The 22,747-nt window shown below is 41.9% G+C and overlaps 1 protein-coding gene across 3 annotated transcripts; it reads right to left on the reverse strand.

Annotated features, from left to right (window-relative positions):
- Nucleotides 1–244: 244 nt before the first annotated feature.
- Nucleotides 245–19,496, reverse strand: FADS6 (fatty acid desaturase 6). 3 transcript variants are annotated; one of them, XM_073681204.1, is made up of 7 exons: nucleotides 19,375–19,496; nucleotides 18,417–18,878; nucleotides 14,777–14,943; nucleotides 14,036–14,216; nucleotides 10,176–10,360; nucleotides 5,990–6,169; nucleotides 245–591 (listed from the first exon to the last, which is right to left on the reverse strand). In XM_073681204.1, exons 2-7 carry the CDS (start codon nucleotides 18,739–18,741, stop codon nucleotides 442–444), a joined length of 1,188 nt encoding a protein of 395 aa, XP_073537305.1. In that variant the 5' UTR covers nucleotides 18,742–18,878; nucleotides 19,375–19,496; the 3' UTR covers nucleotides 245–441. The 3 variants fall into 3 exon arrangements, with proteins under 3 accessions (XP_073537305.1, XP_073537307.1, XP_073537306.1); XM_073681206.1 differs by having other exon boundaries at nucleotides 18,417–18,748; nucleotides 19,375–19,485; XM_073681205.1 differs by lacking the exon at nucleotides 19,375–19,496 and having other exon boundaries at nucleotides 18,417–18,822; nucleotides 18,859–18,880.
- Between the last annotated feature and the right edge of the window lie 3,251 nt (nucleotides 19,497–22,747).

Below are 22,747 nucleotides of genomic sequence, written 5' to 3' on the forward strand. Positions count from 1 at the left end.
CAAGTTTGGCAGGTGTTAGTGTAATGTTTACGCGGGGCTTTATGTTTTCCTTGAATTGGTCGTAACATATCTCCTATCTAGACAAAACTCAAGAAAAAAACAAAATAGGCAAACACCCTGCAGTAAATAAATAAACAGTAATAATACATGAAAATATCTCCTATCTAGTTCACACATCATATTTTTATCTGATAACACTGATGTCTGCCACTACAATCATTACATACTGAATAATGAGTTCAGCTAATGGTTGACTGGTTTAATATCCAGGCAGGCTGCACAGACAGTCCAATACACACAAGTGGAGTATATACATTGTAATCTACAAATATATTTGACAACTGATGCTTCTCTTCGGTGTGGACAGAATATTAGGATATGAACAAAACCAGGATATGTAGAGTGCCATGTCTACAGAGTACAGTGTCAGCTAAATGGACCTCAGTGAAATTCCACCAGATGAGCAATGGGCGGAGCCAAGACCATCAGTTCATTATAATTGCTCATAAACAGGTGGAGACGTGACATATACGTGTCCTCGTGGTACGGTAGATTGTGATCACACACGTACTTGGACACCAAAGGCTTTACCTGTAAAAACATAAGAATATAACAATAAGGGAGAAAATTCATTAAGGGTCTTGCAGAATTTTGACATAACAAAAATTGTTTATTTTTATGCACAAATATGCCATATTTTGCTATTTTATGCTGCTCTTACAACTTTAAAAATATGGATGTAATCTGGGCATGGTTAGCTATACAAACAAGGCTAAAGCCAGATTTATGAATTACGACTTTTAAAAAGTTGCAAGCTCACTTCAGTAGTGAGTGGAAAATCAGTCGTAGACAAAAGCGTTATATGTAAAGATGCGCCAGATTTATCAAACATAATACAACACTTTGATAGATTTAGCAGAAATAATGGGAATGCAGCCACAATAAGAACTGACAACTGACTCACATAATGAATTTCCCTCTAAGAGTATGCAAATTGTCTCTTCAGAGAGGAAGAGGACTAGAACTCTAGTGCCACCTACAGGAAGTAGCAATCCTAAAAGTCAATAGTGACCCTTTAACGAGCCTTATCACATAACTTAGGATATAAGACAGAACCAGAAACTCAATTTGCAGACACTGTTTTTTGGGGTACTGCCCCTTGTCAGTGCAAAGTGTGAGTTCTAGTTTGGCTGGGTAAGAGGCGTCAGACCGGTATCCAAGGGGTAACATTTCTCCTTGCCGAGAGTGATATGTTAAGCATGTCAAGGTGAGGAGACTTTTAAAGCCACAATGCTCCTCTCTTCAGAGAGGAAGAGGACCCTTGGATACCGGTCTGACGCCTCTCTCCCAGCCAAACCAGAACTCACACTTTGCACGATCGAGGGGCAGTACCCCGAAACACAGCGTCTGCAAAATTGAGTTTCTGATTCTGACTGATATCCTAAGTCATGTGATAAGGCTCGTTAAGGGGTCACTATTGACTTTTAGAATTGCTACTTCCTGTAAGTGGCACTAGAGTTCTAGTCCTCTTCCTGTCTGAAGAGACAATTTGCATATTTCCAAGAGGAGCATTAAAAGTGTCCTCACCTTGACATGCTTAACATGTCACTCTCCTCTAAGAGTATAACATTATAGAGGTATTATTTACCTGCAAAGTATCACATACACAAAGGGATAAAAGGGATCACATAGATTTTTACAAATGTGACTTGGATCACATTTGTACTAGTATTGTGATTTTCTGTTTTATTATAGGAACAAAAAAACTTGGTGCCCGATCAGTCAAATAATGGACAACAACGGCGCCAGGTGGACATCACTGACTGTCAGGGAAGTATTGAGGAATATTGAAAATGTTCTTCCATATTTCCCTGACCCAGATATTGACCATTCTTCCCCTTCTGCTTAGCACAAAAGCCCCAATTAACACAGTCATGAGGGAGGCCTTACACAAACAAATGCCAGCCATGAAGTGTTACAAGCTAAAATGCAAATGTATTTCTTCTTAACACAGACCTGAGATAGATTGACACCTTCTCCCAGGCCAGAGTTTGGAGGAAAGAGGAAATGGTTTGTTAAGTTCGAAGGCACTCACAAACAATTTCCAGCCACCAGCCATAGCCAAGTAGATATTGTGAGTTCCATACATCCGACAATAACGGGACCCATATTTTTAGTGACCAAACCAGCCCAGGAATGCATCCATAGTTTTCCAGATCAGTAAACAAAATCAGGGAGCTGTAGCGCAAAAACACCAGAATAGCAGACTGCAACTATGCGATGTGTGGTCTCTACATGAAGGTAAAATAATAATAGAAAATATGATATCACTTTTGGGCTTCTGGGATCAACGCACGATGAGTTATCCCAAAAAACAGGTTTTTAATACAAATCTGATGGATGGAACCCAGGGGGGTCTCTCCCTCCAGCATAAAATAGTTTGTTGAGGCTGAAGCCGTGCTTTTTGCCCAGGAGCATATGTCTATCATAGCAGAGGACCCTGTTCGACAACAGTAAACGGACCGTCTCCCCTCCACCTACAGTACAGACCAAAAGTTTGGACACACCTTCTCATTTAAAGATTTTTCTGTATTTTCATGACTTTGAAAATTGTACATTCACACTGAAGGCATCAAAACTATGAATTAACACCTGTGGAATTATATAGTTAACAAAAAAGTGTGAAACAACTGAAAATATGTCTTATATTCTAGGTTCTTCAAAGTAGCCACCTTTTGCTTTGATGACTGCTTTCCACACTCTTGGCATTGTCTTGATGAGCTTCAAGAGGTAGTCACCGGAAATGGTTTTCACTTCACAGGTGTGCCCTGTCAGGTTTAATAAGTGGGATTTCTTGCCTTATAAATGGGGTTGGGACCATCAGTTGTGTTGTGCAGAAGTCTGGTGGATACACAGCTGATAGTCCTACTGAATAGACTGTTAGAATTTGTATTATGGCAAGAAAAAAGCAGCTAAGTAAAGAAAAACGAGTGGCCATCATTACTTTAAGAAATTAAGGTCAGTCAGTCCGAAAAATTGGGACAACTTTGAAAGTGTCCCCAAGTGCAGTTGCATAAACCATCAAGCGCTACAAAGAAACTGGCTCACATGAGGACCGCCCCAGGAAAGGAAGACCAAGAGTCACCTCTGCTTCTGAGGATAAGTTTATCTGAGTCACCAGCCTCAGAAATCACAGGTTAACAGCAGCTCAGATTAGAGACCAGGTCAATGCCGCACAGAGTTCTAGCAGCAGACACATCTCTACAACAACTGTTAAGAGGAGACTTTGTGCAGCAGGCCTTCATGGTAAAATAGCTGCTAGGAAACCACTGATAAGGACAGGCAACAAGTAGAAGAGACTTGTTTAGGCTAAAGAACACAAGGAATGGACATTAGACCAGTGGAAATCTGTGCTTTGGTCTGATGAGTCCAAATTTGAGATCTTTGGTTCCAACCACCTTGTCTTTGTGCGACGCAGAAAAGGTGAACGGATGGACTCTACATGCCTGGTTCCCAATGTGAAGCATGGAGGAGGAGGTATGATGGTGTGGGGGTGCTTTTCTGGTGACACTGTTGGGAATTTATTCAAAATTGAAGGCATACTGAACCAGCATGGCTACCACAGCATCTTGCAGCGGCATGCTATTCCATCCGATTTGCGTTTAGTTGGACCATCATTTATTTTTCAACAGGACAATGACCCCAAACACACCTCCAGGCTGTGTAAGGGCTATTTGACCAAGAAGGAGAGTGATGGGGTGCTACGCCAGATGACCTGGCCTCCACAGTCACCAGACCTGAACCCAATCGAGATGGTTTGGGGTGAGCTGGACCGCAGAGTGAAGGCAAAAGGGCCAACAAGTGCTAAGCATCTCTGGGAACTCCTTCAAGATTGTTGGAAGACCATTTCCGGTGAATACCTCTTGAAGCTCATCAAGAGAATGCCAAGAGTGTGCAAAGCAGTCATCAAAGCAAAAGGTGGCTACTTTGAAGAACCTAGAATATAAGACATATTTTCAGTTGTTTCTCACTTTTTTGTTAAGTATATAATTCCACATGTGTCAAGTCATAGTTTTGATGCCTTCAGTGTGAATGTACAATTTTCATAGTCATGAAAATACAGAAAAATCTTTAAATGAGTAGGTGTGTCCAAACTTTTGGTCTGTACTGTATATTGAATAGTCACAGCGGTCCTTATAGTGTAAGTTATTCTTCTTTTATCCTGTTTATTTTGTGTAACTGCTTATGTAATTTTAATGTCTCCTTTGTAACATCCTTGTATATATTTTTCTTAAACACTGCCTCCCTTTTGGATTAAATATAAAATGTAATAGTTCTGTTTCTTTTGTTCTGTAATCGTTCCCTTCCCCAAAGTCATATACGCTACCAAAACGCATTCGTCCGGCCAGGCCTGTATTATATATCAAACTCGGCCGGTGGTGGCAGAGAATAATAATAATTGGGCTATCGTGAAGCTGACCGTGACCGTACGGAGGGCGTTAAATACGGATTCCAGGCTTTGGAGACCCAGAGGTGTGATGCCATATGCTCACCGGTCACTTCCCGATATCTATGCAGCGAGTAGTCTGGATCACATGCTCGCGATTCCGGAGGAAATACTGACAGCGTGACGGTACGGTGAGATATCATGTGATCTCCCCGGTGCCGTCCCTGTGGGTGATCCCTGACACTGACTATCAGAGCTTCTAACATATATATGAACCTAAACTTAAGCAGTTCATCTTTGACGTGACTGGTGTGCATACTAACCCATTAACTACCAAGGATCCATGGTTCATACAGTATATTTAAATTACCGTATATTTTGAATTTAACAATTGGCACATGTATCTATGGAACAACTTACATTACTATAGCCCTATTATCTGGATAGAACTTAACATAGTTGCAATTACAGTACATCTCCCAATCAAGTACACAGCTCATGTTTAGGTTCTCTCATTAAAGAGATGCACACCTTTGAGGCCAATTTTTCATTGAACTTTGATGCATGTATTTTAGGCTAAATATAATTTTTACTATTGGTTTTCACAAAAAATGTTGCTGTGTTTGGCTATATGGCAGTTTGTTTTCCTGTTCATTGCTGGATGCAGAAACTAAAGCCCCCCCATACAAACTAGACTGATGTCGGTCAAATCCACCAATACTGATGGGTTTGGCCAACAGTCTAATGTGTATGTGGGCCTCGGACAATTGTCATGTGAGTTAAAGATCTGGCATGTCCAATTTTGGACTGCCCATCATTTTGTTCTCCAAGAGAAAAGCTGCCACCAGACATTTCAGCAAGCACTCCTACATATGGGAGACTCCTTGCTGAAGCAGCCAAAGCCTCTAATGTGTATGGCAGAAATTTGACAGTGAGCTCATACTGATGGAGGGCCGGGGGGTTGTAATAGCTCTTTTCTCCTCTGCTCTCAGCTGATTTATATCTAGAAACAGCATCGAAGGAGAGCCAAGGTTTCAGATGATCATAAGTCAGCTGAGAGAAACGGTAAAATACAAAAAAAAAAGTTAAATTCTTTGTCAGAATCTTAATTAACATATTTTGCAGCCAGTAATAGACAGTGCAACACTAAGGCAATAGATAAAAAATTTTAATGAAACCAAAACTGCAAAAATTATTTCAGCCCTAAATATTTTGTACGAAAGTAAATTTTGGGTCCAGAATTTTGGAGTTACAGAAAGAATCTGACTGGGAAAAAGTGATCCTGTAAATATTGAGTCTCTCCATAAAATTGATGTATTTAACAGTAAAAGTTGAAAAACTTATGAAATATTTATAATTGTACTTTAGTAACCATAGCAACATCTGACTAAAACATCTAAACATACTGAAGCAGAAAACTTTGTGAAAAACAAAATCTATGTCAGTCTCAAAGCTTTTGGCCACGATTAGACTTTTACTTTATGTCTGCACACTAATGTACCATAAATTGTGTTTTTTGGCCCACATGGAATTATTACTCACCTTAAGACACATATGATCTGACAGATGTGGGAAAAGATGATGTTCCACGTGACAACTGACAATAGAGTGTCCAAATGTCCAGTCGAGGACTGGGTTTCGGGGCAGGTTTAGAACTGAATTAGTCATAAGCTGGAGGTGACGTGGGCGATTTGATGAGGAAAACATAGGAAGACCAATATGCTATAAGTGTAGATAAACAATAACAATTATTTGGTTTTGGCATTTCCATCCACAAATTTTTACATAGAATCAATAGTTTCATAATGATCAGTTCCTTTATTGCATGGTGACTAATGTCAAATATAGGCACAAACACAAACAAGAAGTGGACCTACTGGGACCCAAGACTGATGCTGATTTTGGTACACTGATTGTAATAGTCTTAGGTTTTACGATATGGGTAAGTTGTATGTCTTTCTATTTTACGCACATTTAAAGGTTTTTTTTTTCAAGCTCAAACCCCTTTTAGTTTCTTAACAACACTTGTGGCGCCCTGCTGCGCATTGGTGCCACAGATCCCAGAGGGGTGCATGGACGGATTCCTCCACAAGAGGCCCTCATAGCATTCACACACCTCCACCTTCCACCTCAGACCACCAGAGGGAGCCCGTTAGGGATATAAAAAGGGAAGGTGGAGCTAGGCAGTTCAGTCTTCAGAAGAGTCTAGTCAGTCAGTCTGCTGCAGCCAGAGGGGTTGACAGGTCAGTACAGACTCAGAAAGCTCAGTTAGTGAGCCTAAGGAGTGCCGACGCCGAAAGAGCGGTGAAGAGTAGCGAGGCCTACTGCCAGAGTGAAGCCTAGTGAGGGCCCCGAGCGTCGCCGAAGGCAAGTGGAGTAAGTGAGCTACATAGGGGGCAGAGGAGCTTAACCAGCTCACCCCGCAACCATTTACCGGACACCGGGTCCGCGTCTGCAGGGATCCCCAAGGCCCAGCAGAAACAACCGGAACCCCTGGCGAACTATATGTCCCAGGAACACCAAGAGCTGACCGTTATACCAGGGTCAGGAGTCACGGAGGCCCAAGAGACCGGGGAGTGTGATCTCCAATAGAAAGCCCTACCACCAGGTCAGCAGGTGCAAGACAGAGAACAAGTTAGTCCTAGCTCCAGGCAGGTCATAAACTTATCAGGAAAAGGCAAGAAACAGGAGGCCCCCACACCCGCTCACTGGGGAGAGTCCTGAAATGCACCCTACACCCTACAGTGCCCTGGAACGTGCCTGAAACACCACCAGTAAAAGGTACTGAAGTGAACTCCGGTGTGCGTGCCTATTCTTCTTCCCTTCCTCTGACCCGGCTGGGTCCCCTCTGTCCTGCATCCCTTCTCCTACGCTGCCCTGAGGCCCTGCTCCACCTGTGGGGAGCCGCGCCAACTAAGCTGCCTGATCACCGGCCTCAGAGGACTGTAGCAGCGCTGGTGATCCTCACCAGACACCACGGGTGGCGTCACGAACTTTCCCCTTTCCCATACACCTTTCCCCCCCCCCATTCCTTCTTGCTTTTAAGAGTGACCCCAGGGTACGGGCCCGGGAGCCGGCCACCGCGCGGCATCCCCAAAACCAACAACGAGGCCCGGGCGCCGAGTAGTCGTCCGTCCCCATCTCCCTGGGCGCGTCACACTCCCCTGGCTAAACTTTACTGAAACTTAGCTATAACTATAAGGTCTCATCTTCCCTGCGTGTTATACAAATTAGGCTCTTTGCGGCTTTTTGTACTTGGGTCTCTTCTTTGATTAGATGATGACATAATGTACAGCCGACTTCAAGACAATTAAAGCACGCCCTTCATCTCTGCTTTACAAATACAGCCATGTGCAAAGAGATTATATTTCAACAGTTCCCTTATATAAATTGTGTATGATCTCTTCCTATAAATAACTAATAGCACCACAAAAGGACACGGAAACAATCCAGTACTGCTCTTTACACTCCTTAATGGGTTCATGAGGATGAACCTGCAGAAATATAATAAGAGTATTGCATAAATAGCAATTCTGCAACAATATGTAGAATAGTATGGAATGTTGCAGGAAACCTAATATTTCCTATGGTGACCCTGCAAATCTACAACCCCTTGTTTACAGCAACATCAACGTAACACTTTAGGATAGGTTCACATTAATACAGTGTTTTCCGTCCTACACTACATTGGGATTTCTGTCGGAATCCCTGAAAAACTGTATTCCGATGGGAACAAAAAGAGGAAGAACCAGCTCACCCCTGCTATATGACTGAGATCCTCGACACGGGCAGAAGCCACTCTTGCTAGATTCAGTGCTGTATAAATCCAGTACACAAAACTCCTCCAGCTAAAAATACAGGTAAAAAATAGAACTTTATTCCAGTGTGATTAAAAAATGAATGACATCTTCAATTTCATCCAGAAATGTAGTATAAATTTCTTACGCGTTTCTGACTGTAAACCAGTCCTTAACCATGGATCAAATGATTAAGGGCTGGTTTCGGGTCAGAATCGCGTAGGAAATTTATACTACATTTCTGGTTGAAATTGAAGATGTCATTAATTTTTTAATCACACTGGAATAAAGTTCTATTTTTTACCTAGATTTCCGGCTGGAGGAGTTTTGTCTACTGGATCTATATTCTGATAGGAACCCCAACAGAGCCTCGAAGGAGCCATTCAGTTGAATGAAGCCAATTGAGTCAATATGGACACTATGTGACTTCCATCCTGGCAGCATTCGTCTTTTTTAGACACACGCAAAAATGTGGCAAACCACAAGGTGTCCACAGTCCGTCAGCTGTACAGCTGCAGCCATCAATGAATGTATGAATTTATGTTAAAGAAGTTGTACATTACTTTATATTATTCCCCCAGTGTATCCCCCCGGGGCCCCTAAGACTTTTTGTAATTACCTTACATTGCAGATAATGCCTGTGAGCGGCACTATCGGTGGCCGCTCACAGGCATCACGTGACCCCGTGCTGACGTCACGGCAAGTGAGGTGTTACTCAGCGCTGGGGTCCCCGCGGTGGCTGCTGGGTTGTGGGCGGGGTTACCCCCCGCGTTACACCCAGCATCCACCGCACGCTTTCCCAATGAATGGGGAGAGGCAGAGCGCGCTGTGGGTGCCGGGTGAGACACAGGGAGGAGGGGTAACCCCGCCCACAGCCTGGCATCCACCTGGGACGCGGAAGACAGAGATCTGCGGCTGCTGCCAGAACTTGTCGTGGACATCAGCGGATGTCAGAGCCGGCTGCAACCGGGGGTCACGTGATGCCTGTGAGCGGCCAGTGATAGCGCCGCTCACAGGCATTATCTGCAACGTAAGGTAATTACAAAAATCCTTAGGGGCCCCGGGGGGATACATTGGGGGGGGTAATATTAAGTGCTGGACAACCCCTTTAATAATGAGGTGTTACCTGCAATCTCGTGAGCTGCAAATGCCTCATCTAGACTTAAAGAGGACCGTTCACTGGATTTTTTTCTATTTAAACTGAGCACCTCCTCCAATTTCCGCAGTTTCATTGATTTTGGAAGTCTTTTATTCCGTGCCCTTTCTTTCCAAAGTTATGTCTCCCTGTAAAAATGATCCAATCGTTTCCTTCAACCAACTGGGCATATAACACAGAGCTTCTGTTTTTTTCTTCTCTATGTCTGTTCTGTGGTATACGCCCAGTTGGTTGAAGAGAAAATTTGCTTCTTTACTACCAAGGGGCATAACGTTTCAACGGAGGGGTACAGAAAAAAAACGATTCCAAAATTAGTGAAACAGCAGCATTTAGAGGAGTTATTAAATTTAAATGAAAAGAAATCCAGAGACGAGCCATAGTAAAATAGTAATGTAGGTTGAATAAAGACCTAGGTCCATCAAGTTAAACCTTTCTCCCCCAGTTGTACTCCCTACACTAACACTACACTAACTTACTAACTAACTGGCACTAGGCCTCACAAATGTATTATTATTATTATTATTACCATTTTTATTAATGCTGCACTATCACAATTAAAAATGTACCGTTTATAATTTTTTAAATTAGTTTTATATTTTGTATTACTCTTGTGATTCTAATAATGGTATTACTAAAATCCCTATGCCTAAATCTGTTGATCCAGAAGAAGGCAAAAACCCCAGGACACATTCAGCCTCTTTAAGGCAGCCATCACTGGCTTCTTTTCACGAGACATATATTATGTTGATGTTAATCCATGCATGCTGAATATTACCTGAAATATATTGACATGTATAAATGGTATGGCTAACAGAGCCCTGGAGAGGAACATGCACCCAAGCGCTGATGAATAACTCAAGCCTGAGACATGGATTAGCAATTGAAAGTGACTCCACAGACCAAAGACAATCCAGAAAAGACTGCGCAGTGCTGGGACTAATGGCATCTGAGTAACATATTCTGCAAATAGGAAAAAAAAGAAAGAAGTTTTTATTTTTGCATTTACAACAGACCAGGGGACATCAGTTTTATGCAGAAGATACTGTAGGACAGTTTATGAATCCAGGAAAGGGTTCTTTACCATTTGAGTAGTCAGAATTTGGATTGGTCTCTAACATAAAAGATACATCATTCAAATTAAGATTTAGACATCTATCTCCATTTTCAATATAAATATCTCAGTAACAAAAATGTTTGAAGTGTTGCCCAAGTCCTTCATAAAATTTTCCAGGGACTGTAACATACGGAATCTTCACAGTCTGTAATGTGCGCTCTGTGGTCAAATTTTGCTGTTTCCACACTCCCTCCTCCGGCATTCATGAAGTGACTGCTTAAATGCACTTAAAAGTATATTCTCAAGTTTGAAAATTATCTTTTATCCACCTTCTGATTGCCACGGCCCACAGCATTCCCAAGAACTGGGGCCCTGGCTTAATGAAGTGGTGGTCTACCATGCGCACTGCCGCTCCATTTATTCTAATGGGAGTGCCGAAGACCAGCCGAGCACAACGCTTAACAATCTCCAGAGGTCCCAATAGAAGTAAATGGTGCAGTAGTGCACATTATTGACCACCGCTCCTGGTTCAGAACCCCAGCATTTGGAAATTTATCCCCTATCCAATTGATATAGGATAACTTTCAAATTTGAGAATACCCCTTTAAATGGTTTCAATGGAGAGAAGCAGAAAAGAAATCGGTCTGCATACAGATGGGGAATTTTTGGATTCGGATTAAAATTTAAATGATGTATTTTGGGTGGTGCTACTACTTCTGTAGTTTATTACATGTAGTATCCATCATGTGTCAATGTATATTGTGTATTCATTGCATAAGTCTCAGAAGTGAGTCAACTGCATGGAGAAATGTTCAAAGTATGCTAACAGCGTGCTATGATGACTACTAAGCATTTACATAACTGCACACATGTATAAAAGTCTGTAGTACTCTATTAAATAAAATGTATTAACTACTTAGTGATCAGTTTATTGTGACCATAATGCGAATATAAGTATATACACTGCTCAAAAAAATAAAGGGATCACTTAAACAACAGAATATAACTCAAAGTAAATCAAACTTCTGTGAAATCAAACTGTCCAGTTAGGAAGCAACACTGATTGACAATCAATTTCACATGCTGTTGTGCAAATGGAATAGACAATAGATGGAAATTATTGGCAATTATCAAGACACCCTCAATAACGGAGTGGTTCTGCAGGTGGGGACCACAGACCACATCTCAGGACCAATGCTTTCTGGCTGATGTTTTGGTCACTTTTGAATGCTGGTTGTGCTTTCACACTCGTGGTAGCATGAGACGGACTCTATAACCCATACAAGTTGCTCAGGTAGTGCAGCTCATCCAGGATGGCACATCAATGCGAGCTGTGGCAAGAAGGTTTGCTGTGTCTGTCAGCGTAGTGTCCAGAGGCTGGAGGTGCTACCAGGAGACAGGCCAGTACACCAGATGTGGAGGGGGCCGTAGGAGGGCAACAACCCAGCAGCAGGACCGTTACCTCCTCCTTTGTGCAAGGAGGAACAAGAGGAGCACTGCCAGAGCCCTGCAAAATGACCTCCAGCAGGCCACAAATGTTCATGTGTCGGCACAAACGGTTAGAAACCGACTCCATGAGGGTGGTATGAGGGCCCGACGTCCACAGATAGGGGTTGTGCTCACAGCCCAACACCATGCAGGACGCTGGGCATTTGCCACAGAACACCAGGATTGGCAAAGTCGCCACTGGTGCCCTGTGCTCTTCACAGATGAAAGCAGGTTCACACTGAGCACATGTGACAGACGTGAAAGAGTCTGGAGACGCCGTGGAGAGCGATCTGCTGCCTGCAACATCCTTCAGCTTGACCGGTTTGGCATTGGGTCAGTAATGGTGTGGGGTGGCATTTCTTTGGAGGGCCGCACAGCCCTCCATGTTCTCACCACAGGTAGCCTGACTGCCATTAGGTACCGAGATGAGATCCTCAGACCCCTTGTGAGACCATATGCTGGTGCGGTTGGCCAGGGGGTTCCTCCTAATGCAGGACAATGCCAGACCTCATGTGGCTGGAGTGTGTCAGCAGTTCCTGCAAGATAAAGGCATTGAAGCTATGGACTGGCCCGCCAGTTCCCCAGAGCTGAATCCGATTGAGCACATCTGGGACATCATGTCTCGCTCCATCCACCAACGTCACGTTGCACCACAGACTGTCCAGGATTTGGCGGATGCTTTAGTCCAGGTCTGGGAGGAGATCCGACAGGAGACCATCCGCAACCTCATCAGGCACATGCCCAGGAGTTGTAGGGAGGTCATACAGGCACGTGGAGGCCACACACAATACTGAGCCTCATTTTGACTTGTTTTAAGGACATTATATCAAAGTTGGATCAGCCTGTAGTGTGTTTTTCCACTTGAATTTTGGGGGTGACTCCAAATCCAGGCCTCCATTGGTTAATAAATTTGATTTCCATTGCTGATTTTTGTGTGATTTTGTTGTCAGCACATTCAACTTTGTACAGAACAAAGTATTCAATGAGAATATTTCATTCATTCAGATCTAGGATGTGTTATTTGAGTGTTCCCTTTATTTTTTTGAGCAGTGTATAATAAGGTGAGCAATAGAAGATAATGTGAATCAGGAACCAAGTCAGACTGTAGCACAATGCTGTACATTATATCATATAGGTAGTGGCCAACGAAAATAATCAACTTTATAATATATCTTATTGGAGAAATCTGCTTCTTTCCGCTCCTGGACTCATCTTTCATTCATAATTATTGGCTAAAATCTGTATTCAGTAAAGATAGATTTTCCCATTACTGAGATAGATGACAGTTGGTGCTTTTAAAACTATATGGAGAGGAGAGAAGGGAAGAGCTATAAGCAGACACAGACATTCTGCTGGAAGTTCTCCAGAAATGACAGTTGCAGGTCTCCATAGAACTTTATGAGCACTAACTATCATCTCCTTTCTAAGTAATATGAAAGGCTGTGTTCACTGAAGACAGATTTAACCCGCAAATTGAGAATGATCATTTCAAGAGGAAAGAGAAACAGATTTTTCTAATACGATATACAGTATATTACAAAGTTTCCTCTTTTCGTGTGTACCATTGATTTGTGAAAAAATAAATAAAACGACAGTTACTCTGTAAGGTGCCCATATACCTTACAAAGCTGTCAAATATGGGAACAAAATAGTAAATTAATATTTGCTTCTCTATAACTGTGCGGAATGGGCAGTCTATTTTTTGTGAATCTGGAGAACTGTGCGGTGGGATCAAACCAATCACCTGCTGCTCCTCTCCCCTCGAACAGCATGAATCTGACATACAGACAGCGGAAGACCAACGCATCATCTCCATCCTCATCTCACCTTCTCCTATTTCACTCAAACAGTAATAGGAGAAGGTGACGGTTTGTAATTATTGAAAAGATTCTGAACATTTACACTGGGCCTAAAGGCAGAACAAGGGGATCGACAGGTTGCTGAACAAAATGTCATATTCCTAACATATGTTACAAAATGTTGTAAATTCACACATATTTCTCATTATGAAAAAAAAAAATTCTAACAACATTATGTCTTATTGTCAATCATATTGTATGTATGACAGATCTACCAAGTAGATAGATACTTACTAAATCCAACAAGTACTGTGATGAAAGGTAATGCTAGTGGCGCCACAAACATGTAGATGCCACAGCTAAGATACGGAACTTTCCAGACGCTGGAATCTCCAAGACCAATAATGTTAGTGTATCCATGATGTAGTTTGACATGTCCTTCATCTCCACATTGAACTGGTATGCATGAACACACCTTAAAATACAGTTAAGTGTAAGTAACAATGTAATATTGGAAGGGCATTTAAAGGGAATCTGTCACCAGGTTTTTGCTTCCTCATCTGAGAGTAGGAAAAGAGATCCTGATTCCAGTGATGTATGATTTAGTTTACTGGGTGCAGCAGTTGTGCTACAATCAGAGTTTTTAGATGTAACATGTAGCAGAGCTCAGAAAACGATCCCAGCCCACACTACAGCTTTCTCTGTACATTATATCTTGGTAATAAGCTCCTAATCGGTGGTGGTGGTGGAGTCGGACCAGGATGCATGGGAGCTATAGACCAGGCAGTGATTTTCTCCTGCTGACAAAACACTCGTTGTATTGAAACAACAGCACACAGCCTAATAAGTGACACATCGCTCAATTCAGTGTCTTAACCCCTACCTTATGCTGCCCTTAGATTACATAGCAAAACCTGCTGACAGATTCCCTTTAAGCCTGACACTCAAACACTTCCACTAACAGTTGCAAAAAATTATTTCATGTTACGTGTATCACAACTCAATACATATTTATTTTCTAATGATTCTCTGTACCTCAACAAAGAATGTGGCCCAAAACTTGCCCAAAGTGCGGGATTGGCACAGTGTGCGATGACTTGCCATATGACTACCTTTAACCGTGAAGACGGCATGAGCCAGTCCAAGGAAGACTATGCCCAGTGCAGATAATAAAAGGTTTTGGGATCTCAGGCACTGGAAACCTACAAAAGGAATATAAGTATGTAATAGCCTGAAATAACAAGTTCAGCTAAAAAGTTTTACATCCCAGAAAAACAATAAGAAAGATGATAATATGTAGAACTCAATATAAAGAATTAAATATGAAGTAAGATGCTAATAAATAAAATGTTATTTTTATTATAGAAATAGAATGTGAGAGAACGGATTCCATTTTCTGACTATGGTATCCATCGTAATCCCTGTGTCATGGTGATCAAATAACATTGATGGGCAGGGAAGTTTTACATTTCTATTCAAGCCCCTAAAGTTCCTATTGGCTCATAGTTAGGAGGGAACGTTTCCTTTGTCTGTAACCGTATTTAAAGTGCCTACATGTGCTAATAAAGGGGAAGTCCTGGGTACACCATACAAGGCTGTGCTGTATTGATTTCATCGAAAGGCTTAGAAAAGAGTGTATTTCGTTCACATGAAGCATAACACATATCAGTTAAATCCACCATCATGAGGCAGACAATGTTTTTTGACATTCTGTACTAACTAATCCAATAGAAGAACAATACTGTATGTCCAGCTCTTCCTAGCCCTAATTTAATAAAATAATGTTCAGTGCAACTGCTATGTAAATAATATTTGAATCCAAAACCAATAAAGGGGTGTAAAAATACCCATTTCAAATACCCTATTAAGTATGTATTATCCAGAGCAAAGTGTTTACCTCCCTGGAGGATTCAGCACAACCGCGCTTTACCCAGACAGGATACTCACTTCTATAGGTGGCACACAAAGCTTCTTTCATATTGTGGAAACAGTGCAGATAATTGAACACTGGCAACTGGATTCCACCACAGATAGCAGTGGATGTCCAGTTGATTTTGTGTAGCTCCATCTACAGATTGGTATAACCTCTTAGAGAGAATGCATAATCAAATGAGCTATTGTTTAGATCATGTTTTTGTATTACATTTATTTTTGTTGACTTTTTTTCCTCTTTATATCAGCTGCTGTCCCTACACTGAAACGGACCATCATCAGGGACATTTCTTTCCAGGTGCTAGGCTATTCTCTGCTATACTGAGCATTCATCGGTCAATATCGATGAATGCTCAGTATGCTATCCTTGCTCGCCGTTGTGTTACTTTCATTGTGCACTGTCAGAGCGCTCCCTCGATAGCTCTATAGAGAAGTGACGAGCTTGTCACTTTTCTTTATAGCCAGCAAGGAAGCGCACTGTTGTCAGTGAAGAGTCGGTAGGAGAGCTCTCTCTTGCCAGCTTGTCACTTCTATTTATAGCCAGCGTAGGAGTGCACTGTCAGCGTGCAATGAAAGTAACAAAGTGGTGAGCTGGGACAGCATACTGAGCAAGAATCGGTAATAACAACTGGTGCATGCTCAGTATAGCAGAGAATAGCCCAGCCCCTAAAAGGGTTGTCTCTGATGTTCATTTCAGGGTGGGGACAGCAGCAGCGGCAGTGACCGCAATCCCTGCCCCCTGATGATGTCTCTTTTGAGAATCCCCAGTGCATGCTGGGAGACTCAAACAAAACATTATAGGATGTAAGAAAAAAATGCTGATGGAAAGTTACAGTGGAAGAGTAGGGATTTTTTAATTGAAGTATATTAGAAAAGTGCTTCGTTTAGATAGTTAGATATTAAGATTACATTCAGACAACCCCTTTGTCAGCTAAGTGTCTTCATTCCCTATTTTTAAAGGGGTGCGCTCCACATTCCAACATTCTTGACTCTTATTGGACAGTGTTAGACTTTTTTAGGGACACACTCTTAAAAGAAATACTTTCCGGAATCTAAACCATCTTTCCCAAAGGATATAATTTATATAGTGGGGATTTTTTACCTCTTTGCATTGCTCCATAAACACTGGTCAAAAAAATAAAGGGAACACTCAAATAACACATCCTAGACCTGAATGAATGAAATATTCTCATTGAAAACTTTGTTCTGTACAAAAAATGTGCTGACAACAAAATCACACAAAAATCATCAATGGAAATCAAATTTATTAACCAATGGAGGCCTGGATTTGGCTGATCCAACTTTGATGTAATGTCCTTAAAACAAGTCAAAATGAGGCTCAGTATTGTGTGTGGCCTCAACGTGCCTGTATGACCTCCCTACAGCGCCTGGACATGCTCCTGATGAGGTTGCGGATGGTCTCCTGTGGGATCTCCTCCAGGATGGCACATCAATGCGAGCTGTGGCAAGAAGGTTTGCTGTGTCTGTCAGCATAGTGTCCAGAGGCTGGAGGCGCTACCAGTAGACAGGCCAGTACACCAGGAGACGTGGAGGGGGCCGTAGGAGGGCAACAACCCAGCAGCAGGACCGCTACCTCCGCCTTTGTGCAAGGAGAAACAGGAGGAGCACTGTCAGAGCCCTGAAAAATGACCTCCAGCTGGCCACAAATGTGCATGTGTCTGCACAAACGGTTAGAAACCGACTCCATGAGGGTGGTATGAGGGCCCGACGTCCACAGATGGGGGTTGTGCTCATAGCCCAACACCATGAAGGACACTTGGCATTTGCCACAGAACACCAGGATTGGCAAAGTCGCCACTGGTGCCCTGTGCTCTTCACAGATGAAAGCAGGTTCACACTGAGCACATGTGACAGACGTGACAGAGTCTGGAGACGCCGTGGAGAGCGATCTGCAGCCTTCAACATCCTTCAGCAAGAAAGGTTTGGCATTGGGTCAGTAATGGTGTGGGGTGGCATTTCTTTGGAGGGCCGCACAGCCCTCCATGTGCTCGCCAGAGGTAGCCTGACTGCCATTAGGTACCGAGATGAGATCCTCAGACCCCTTGTGAGACCATATGCTGGTGCGGTTGGACCTGGGTTCCTCCTAATGCAGGACAATGCCAGACCTCATGTGGCTGGAGTGTGTCAGCACTTCCTGCAAGATGAAGGCATTGAGGCTATGGACTGGCCCGCCCATTCCCCGGAACTGAATCCGATTGAGCACATCTGGGACATCATGTCCATCCACCAACGTCACGTTGCACCACAGACTGTCCAGGAGTTGGCGGATGCTTTAGTCCAGGTCTAGGAGGAGATCCCACAGGAGACCATCTGCAACCTCATCAGGAGCATGCCCAGGCGTTGTAGGGAGGTCATACAGGCACGTGGAGGCCACACACAATACTGAGCCTCATTTTGACTTCTTTTAAGGACATTACATCAAAGTTGGATCAGCCTGTAGTGTGTTTTTCCACTTTAATTTTGGGGGTGACTCCAAATCCAGGCCTCCATTGGTTAATAAATTTGATTTCCATTGATGATTTTTGTGTGATTTTGTTGTCAGCAAATTCAACTTTGTACAGAACAAAGTATTCAATGAGAATACTTCATTCATTCAGATCTAGGATGTGTTATGAGTGTTCCCTTTATTTTTTTGAGCAGTGTATATTTTTGGAACAAATTAAGAGCATAATAAATATTCTTTGTTGGCTTTCTATTACAGTAATTGCGAGGCGTTACTTACCAATAGGTAATATACAGAATGCCAGTCCAATAATACTCCAGTCTACTCCATGTCTTTCCCACCAGTTGCTGTTTTTCCATACTACCTTTACCATCTGAGACAGTTCCCGCATTGTGCCACTTTCATCTTTGTCTGTGTTTTTGGATTGTGATAATTGATCCTTTACAGAGCCTGTGCCACAGTCTGGTGAGTGCTCTTTGTCCCTTACTGTCCTATGAATCACTAAGCATTCTTCTGACTGGTGTATCTCTGATTCCTCCATGTTGGATGCTTGAAGACACTGACCATTGATTTGCCTCTGGCTAAGTTGCTCCACTTCTTCCATTTTTTTACTTTTAAGGCAAAAACAACAAAGACCCAGATTGTAACAAATAACTTCCAATTGTATATGTCACCTCGCTAACAGGTGAGTGTTGTGAAATGTGATTTGTTTGCCTTTCAGAATTCTTCATGTAAAGTTTGCTGAAATAAATTAAAATACTGTCATTCACTTAAAAATGTAATGAATAAGAATATTTTTCTATAACATAACAAGTTTTCAAAAGAACACATTCCTAAGAAGACAACACCTCATGTACAGAAGATTTTGATGTGACACAGTATTCTGCTAAAGGGGTTGTCCAGGACTTTAACATTGATGACTTATCAAAAATACTTAAATATTAATTAACCTTCTAAGTATATATGCGGAAATATAATAAAGGTTATATTTTCCAAAGTAAAATCTCATAGTTTCACATCAAACAGCATAAATGAAACGGTTGTCTTTATTTGGAAGTCTAATCTATAACTGTGGTAATGGTCAATGTTACTGCCAAACTTGATTTATTCTAGGATCAGGATCACATTTTCTACAGTTCTGCCAAGAAGGCGCTGTCATTAGGCGAAGATTACAGAACATACATCGTAATTACAAATCAGGTATAGAGAAGTAAGGACTCTAAATCAAAGTTCTCACCTTCATGGACTATATGGACTCTCGAACCTCCTGAGGACCCTGGACTGGCAGCTCTGCACAAGTTTCTGTCATCCTTGCCTATCTCAGCCTCTCGTTTGACTTGTAGGACAAGATGGAATAGCAGGGAGGGGACATTTAGTATGATAAAGACAATGAATCACAGAAGCTAATTAGAAATTGGTTTATTTCAGGATTACATTTAACAAGAGGTCAAATAAACAAGACTCAGAAAGCTAAATGCATATTCATATAGTAATATATAGGAAACATTACTGGCTCATAACATATTGACTAATATAACACGGAGGATTTGCTAAAAAAACGAACAGAGATGATATGAAGACCAGACACCGGATCCTGTAACTAACAGCTTTGACCTGCTTTTCTCTGTAGGTGCAATGTCTCATCCATAGATGACTTCTGATCCAGGAATGCATTATAATCGTTAAGTGTGTATTACATGGTATTCAATCCGTCTTACACAATACATTGTGAATCAATTACTGTTAATTAAATTTCCCAAGTGACAGATAGCACTAATTTTTTGCTCGTCACATGACGGTGGCTGTAATAGCAAATACATCTACTTAAGGGCAGAGTCTTTGTCCCAAGACAAAGAATGTAATCTATGTACAGTGGCTTGCGAAAGTATTTACCCCCTTGGCTTTTTACCTATTTTGTTACATTACAACCTGTGTTTAAATATTTTTGTAATCTGATTTGTGTGTGATGCATCAGCACTAAATAATCTAAGTTGGTGAAGTGAGAAAAATACAGGCATAAATTACATTTATGTAATCAAATAACTAAAAATTGGCATGTACATATGTATTCACCCCTTTTGCTATGAAGCCCCTAAAAATATCTCTGGTGCAAGCAATTACCTTCATAAGTTCTATGCTTAGAGAAAGGAAGTCAACCTGTGTGCAATCTAAACACATGGTCTTTCAGTATATACATACCTTTTCTGAAAGGCTACAGAGGCTGCAACACTATTAAGCAAGAGGCACCACTAACCAAACAACACCATGAAGACCAAGGAGATCTCCAAACAAGTCAGGGACAAAGTTGTTAAGAAGTACAAGACAGGGTTGGGTTATTTAAGAATTATCTCAATCCCTGATGATTCCCCGGAGCACGATCAAATCCATTATCATCAAATGGAAAGAATATGGTAACACAGCAAACCTTTCAAGAGAGAGCCGCTCACCAAAACCCTCAGCCTGGGCAACTCTTACCCCAAGAACACCATCCCTACAGTGAAACATGGTGATGGCGGCATCATGTTTTGGGGATGTTTTTTGGCAGCAGAGACAGGGAAAATGGTCCGAGTCGAGGGGATGATGGATGGTGCGAAATACAGGGATATTCTTGAACAAAACCTATTTCAGTCTGTCAGTGATTTGAGACTGGGACCGAGGTTCACCTACCAACAAGACAATGATCCAAAGCATACTGCTAAAGCAACACTCGAGTGGTTTAAGGTGAAACATATAAATATGTTGGAGTGGCCTAGTCAAAGCCCAGACCTTAATCCAATTGATAAACTGTGGTCAGACTTGAAGATTGCTGTTCCACAGAGGAAACCACCAAACTTGAAGGAGCTGGAGCAGTTTTCCCTTGAGGAATGGGCAAAAATCTCAGTGGCAAGATGTGGAAAGCTCATAGAGACTCATCTAAAGCAACTTGCAGCTGTAAAGGAGGCTCTGCAAAGTACTGACTTTAGGGGAGTGAGAAGTTAGTACACTGAAGTTTTCAGTAATTTTGTCCTATTTGTTGTTTGCTTAAAAAAAAACAAAAAACAAATGTTCACAGTTTTAGGCATGTTCTCTACATGAACTAATGAAAACTCTCAAGAAAAACAGTGAAATTCCAGGTTGTGAGGTACCAAAACACGAAAAAAATGCCAAAAGCCAAGAGGGGTGGGGGAATACTTTCACAAGCCACTGTATATGATACCCATGCTCATGAAAATTATTTAGTGGAATTAGGAAAAGTGCTTCTTAGTGGGCGGTCATTGCAAGAGGAGCGGCCAACCACAGGTTGGTGAAGCTGGATCAACTGAGCTAAACTGCACATTAGTGTAGAGGGAGCTGATCTCCACCACACTGCTCAGTGCAAGGCACAGTGGGGTGATTTTGGGTGACGGCTTCCTTCTTTCCTCCTCACTTGTTATTGCCAATCTTACGATCTAAATTCCTGCATAGCGCTTCGATGTGGGTGATGACTGATAGTGTAGCAGGAACCGCTCTCCAGTATACTGGTTAGTGGGTGATGCGGTATTTTTCCTGGGCAGTGTGTGCGGCTCACAGCGTCCTCTACAGTATATACAGTTAGGTGTCAAGCCCTCTATTAGCTCACATATATAAATGCCTTAGCGTCTCAAGTGGTCATCCAACCAAAGACAGTATGTCCGCTACAAACTGACTGACACAGGACACACTAAGAGATACCTCTCTCTCTCTATATATATACATATATATAAAGAGGGAGAGAGATATTATTGTTTATGTGCACAGCGTGTACAGACTATGGGTTACATTAAAGGTGGAAAATGTTTTGACGCGATTCTTCTTGGTATTATTTTTTTTACCTGACAAAAACCTGGCATTTTAACAAGGTTGTGTAGACATTTTTATCCACTGTATATGTTAGATACTACTAGTATAAATATACTGAGTACAAGCAGTAAGAGGTACATAAAAAATCACTATATTAACAAAAATAGCACCGTATGTACAAATAATCGCATTACAAACATCCATATGACCCAAAAATAATTAGTGTTATTGTGAATACACCTTACACTGTATCACAAGAGTAGGTTGATTAATTATATGGTATCAGATTTTTACATATTGCCAATCTATTCCACAGTATTTTACAGAAAGAATATCCACAAGCTTATCCCCAGTGGGTCTCACAATTGAATTTCCAATGTTAAAGGGGTACTCTCATGTTTAGACGTTATCACCTATCATTCTAAGCTTAGTAATAAACTAAAAACAGTTATATTCTCAAGAGACAATTTTATAGACATGGAATAATCGCTCATACATGTTCCAAGCGGGCAGCCACATTTTCCTCATAACTAAGTTCTACGAAATGTTTCCCACCATCCACGCCCCATTTCCTTCCCCTTAATGTGTATCCTGACATTATAGAAAGGAAACCTTCCAAGAGGTTTTGACAGGCTTAGCAGTGTGCTTGGGAGATTTGCCAACTCTTCCAGGAGGTCTCTTTTTTTTCCAGAAGACTCCTGAATGTCCCATAAATGAAACCATAAGAAACAATGAAAGCTGCGTCATACATACTAAAGATTGTAGTATTGGCGTCTCTGATCCCTGACAGGCAGAGACGCCGTCCCAGCCAG

The sequence above is a fragment of the Phyllobates terribilis genome, unplaced genomic scaffold (genome assembly GCF_046119375.1).
Source record: "Phyllobates terribilis strain yellow unplaced genomic scaffold, ASM4611937v1 Scaffold_5__5_contigs__length_657084704, whole genome shotgun sequence".
NCBI classification, from domain to species: Eukaryota; Metazoa; Chordata; class Amphibia; order Anura; family Dendrobatidae; genus Phyllobates; species Phyllobates terribilis.

Coding starts and splice junctions, on each gene's coding strand:
- FADS6 (XM_073681204.1), bottom strand. CDS start 18,741: ATGGAAGAAGTGGAGCAACTTAGCCAGAGGCAAATCAATGGTCAGTGT. Junction 14,944..18,416: donor ATTCTGTATATTACCTATTG/GTAAGTAACGCC, acceptor TTCCTTTTGTAG/GTTTCCAGTGCCTGAGATCC. Junction 6,170..10,175: donor TACATGTCAATATATTTCAG/GTAATATTCAGC, acceptor CTACACTTATAG/CATATTGGTCTTCCTATGTT.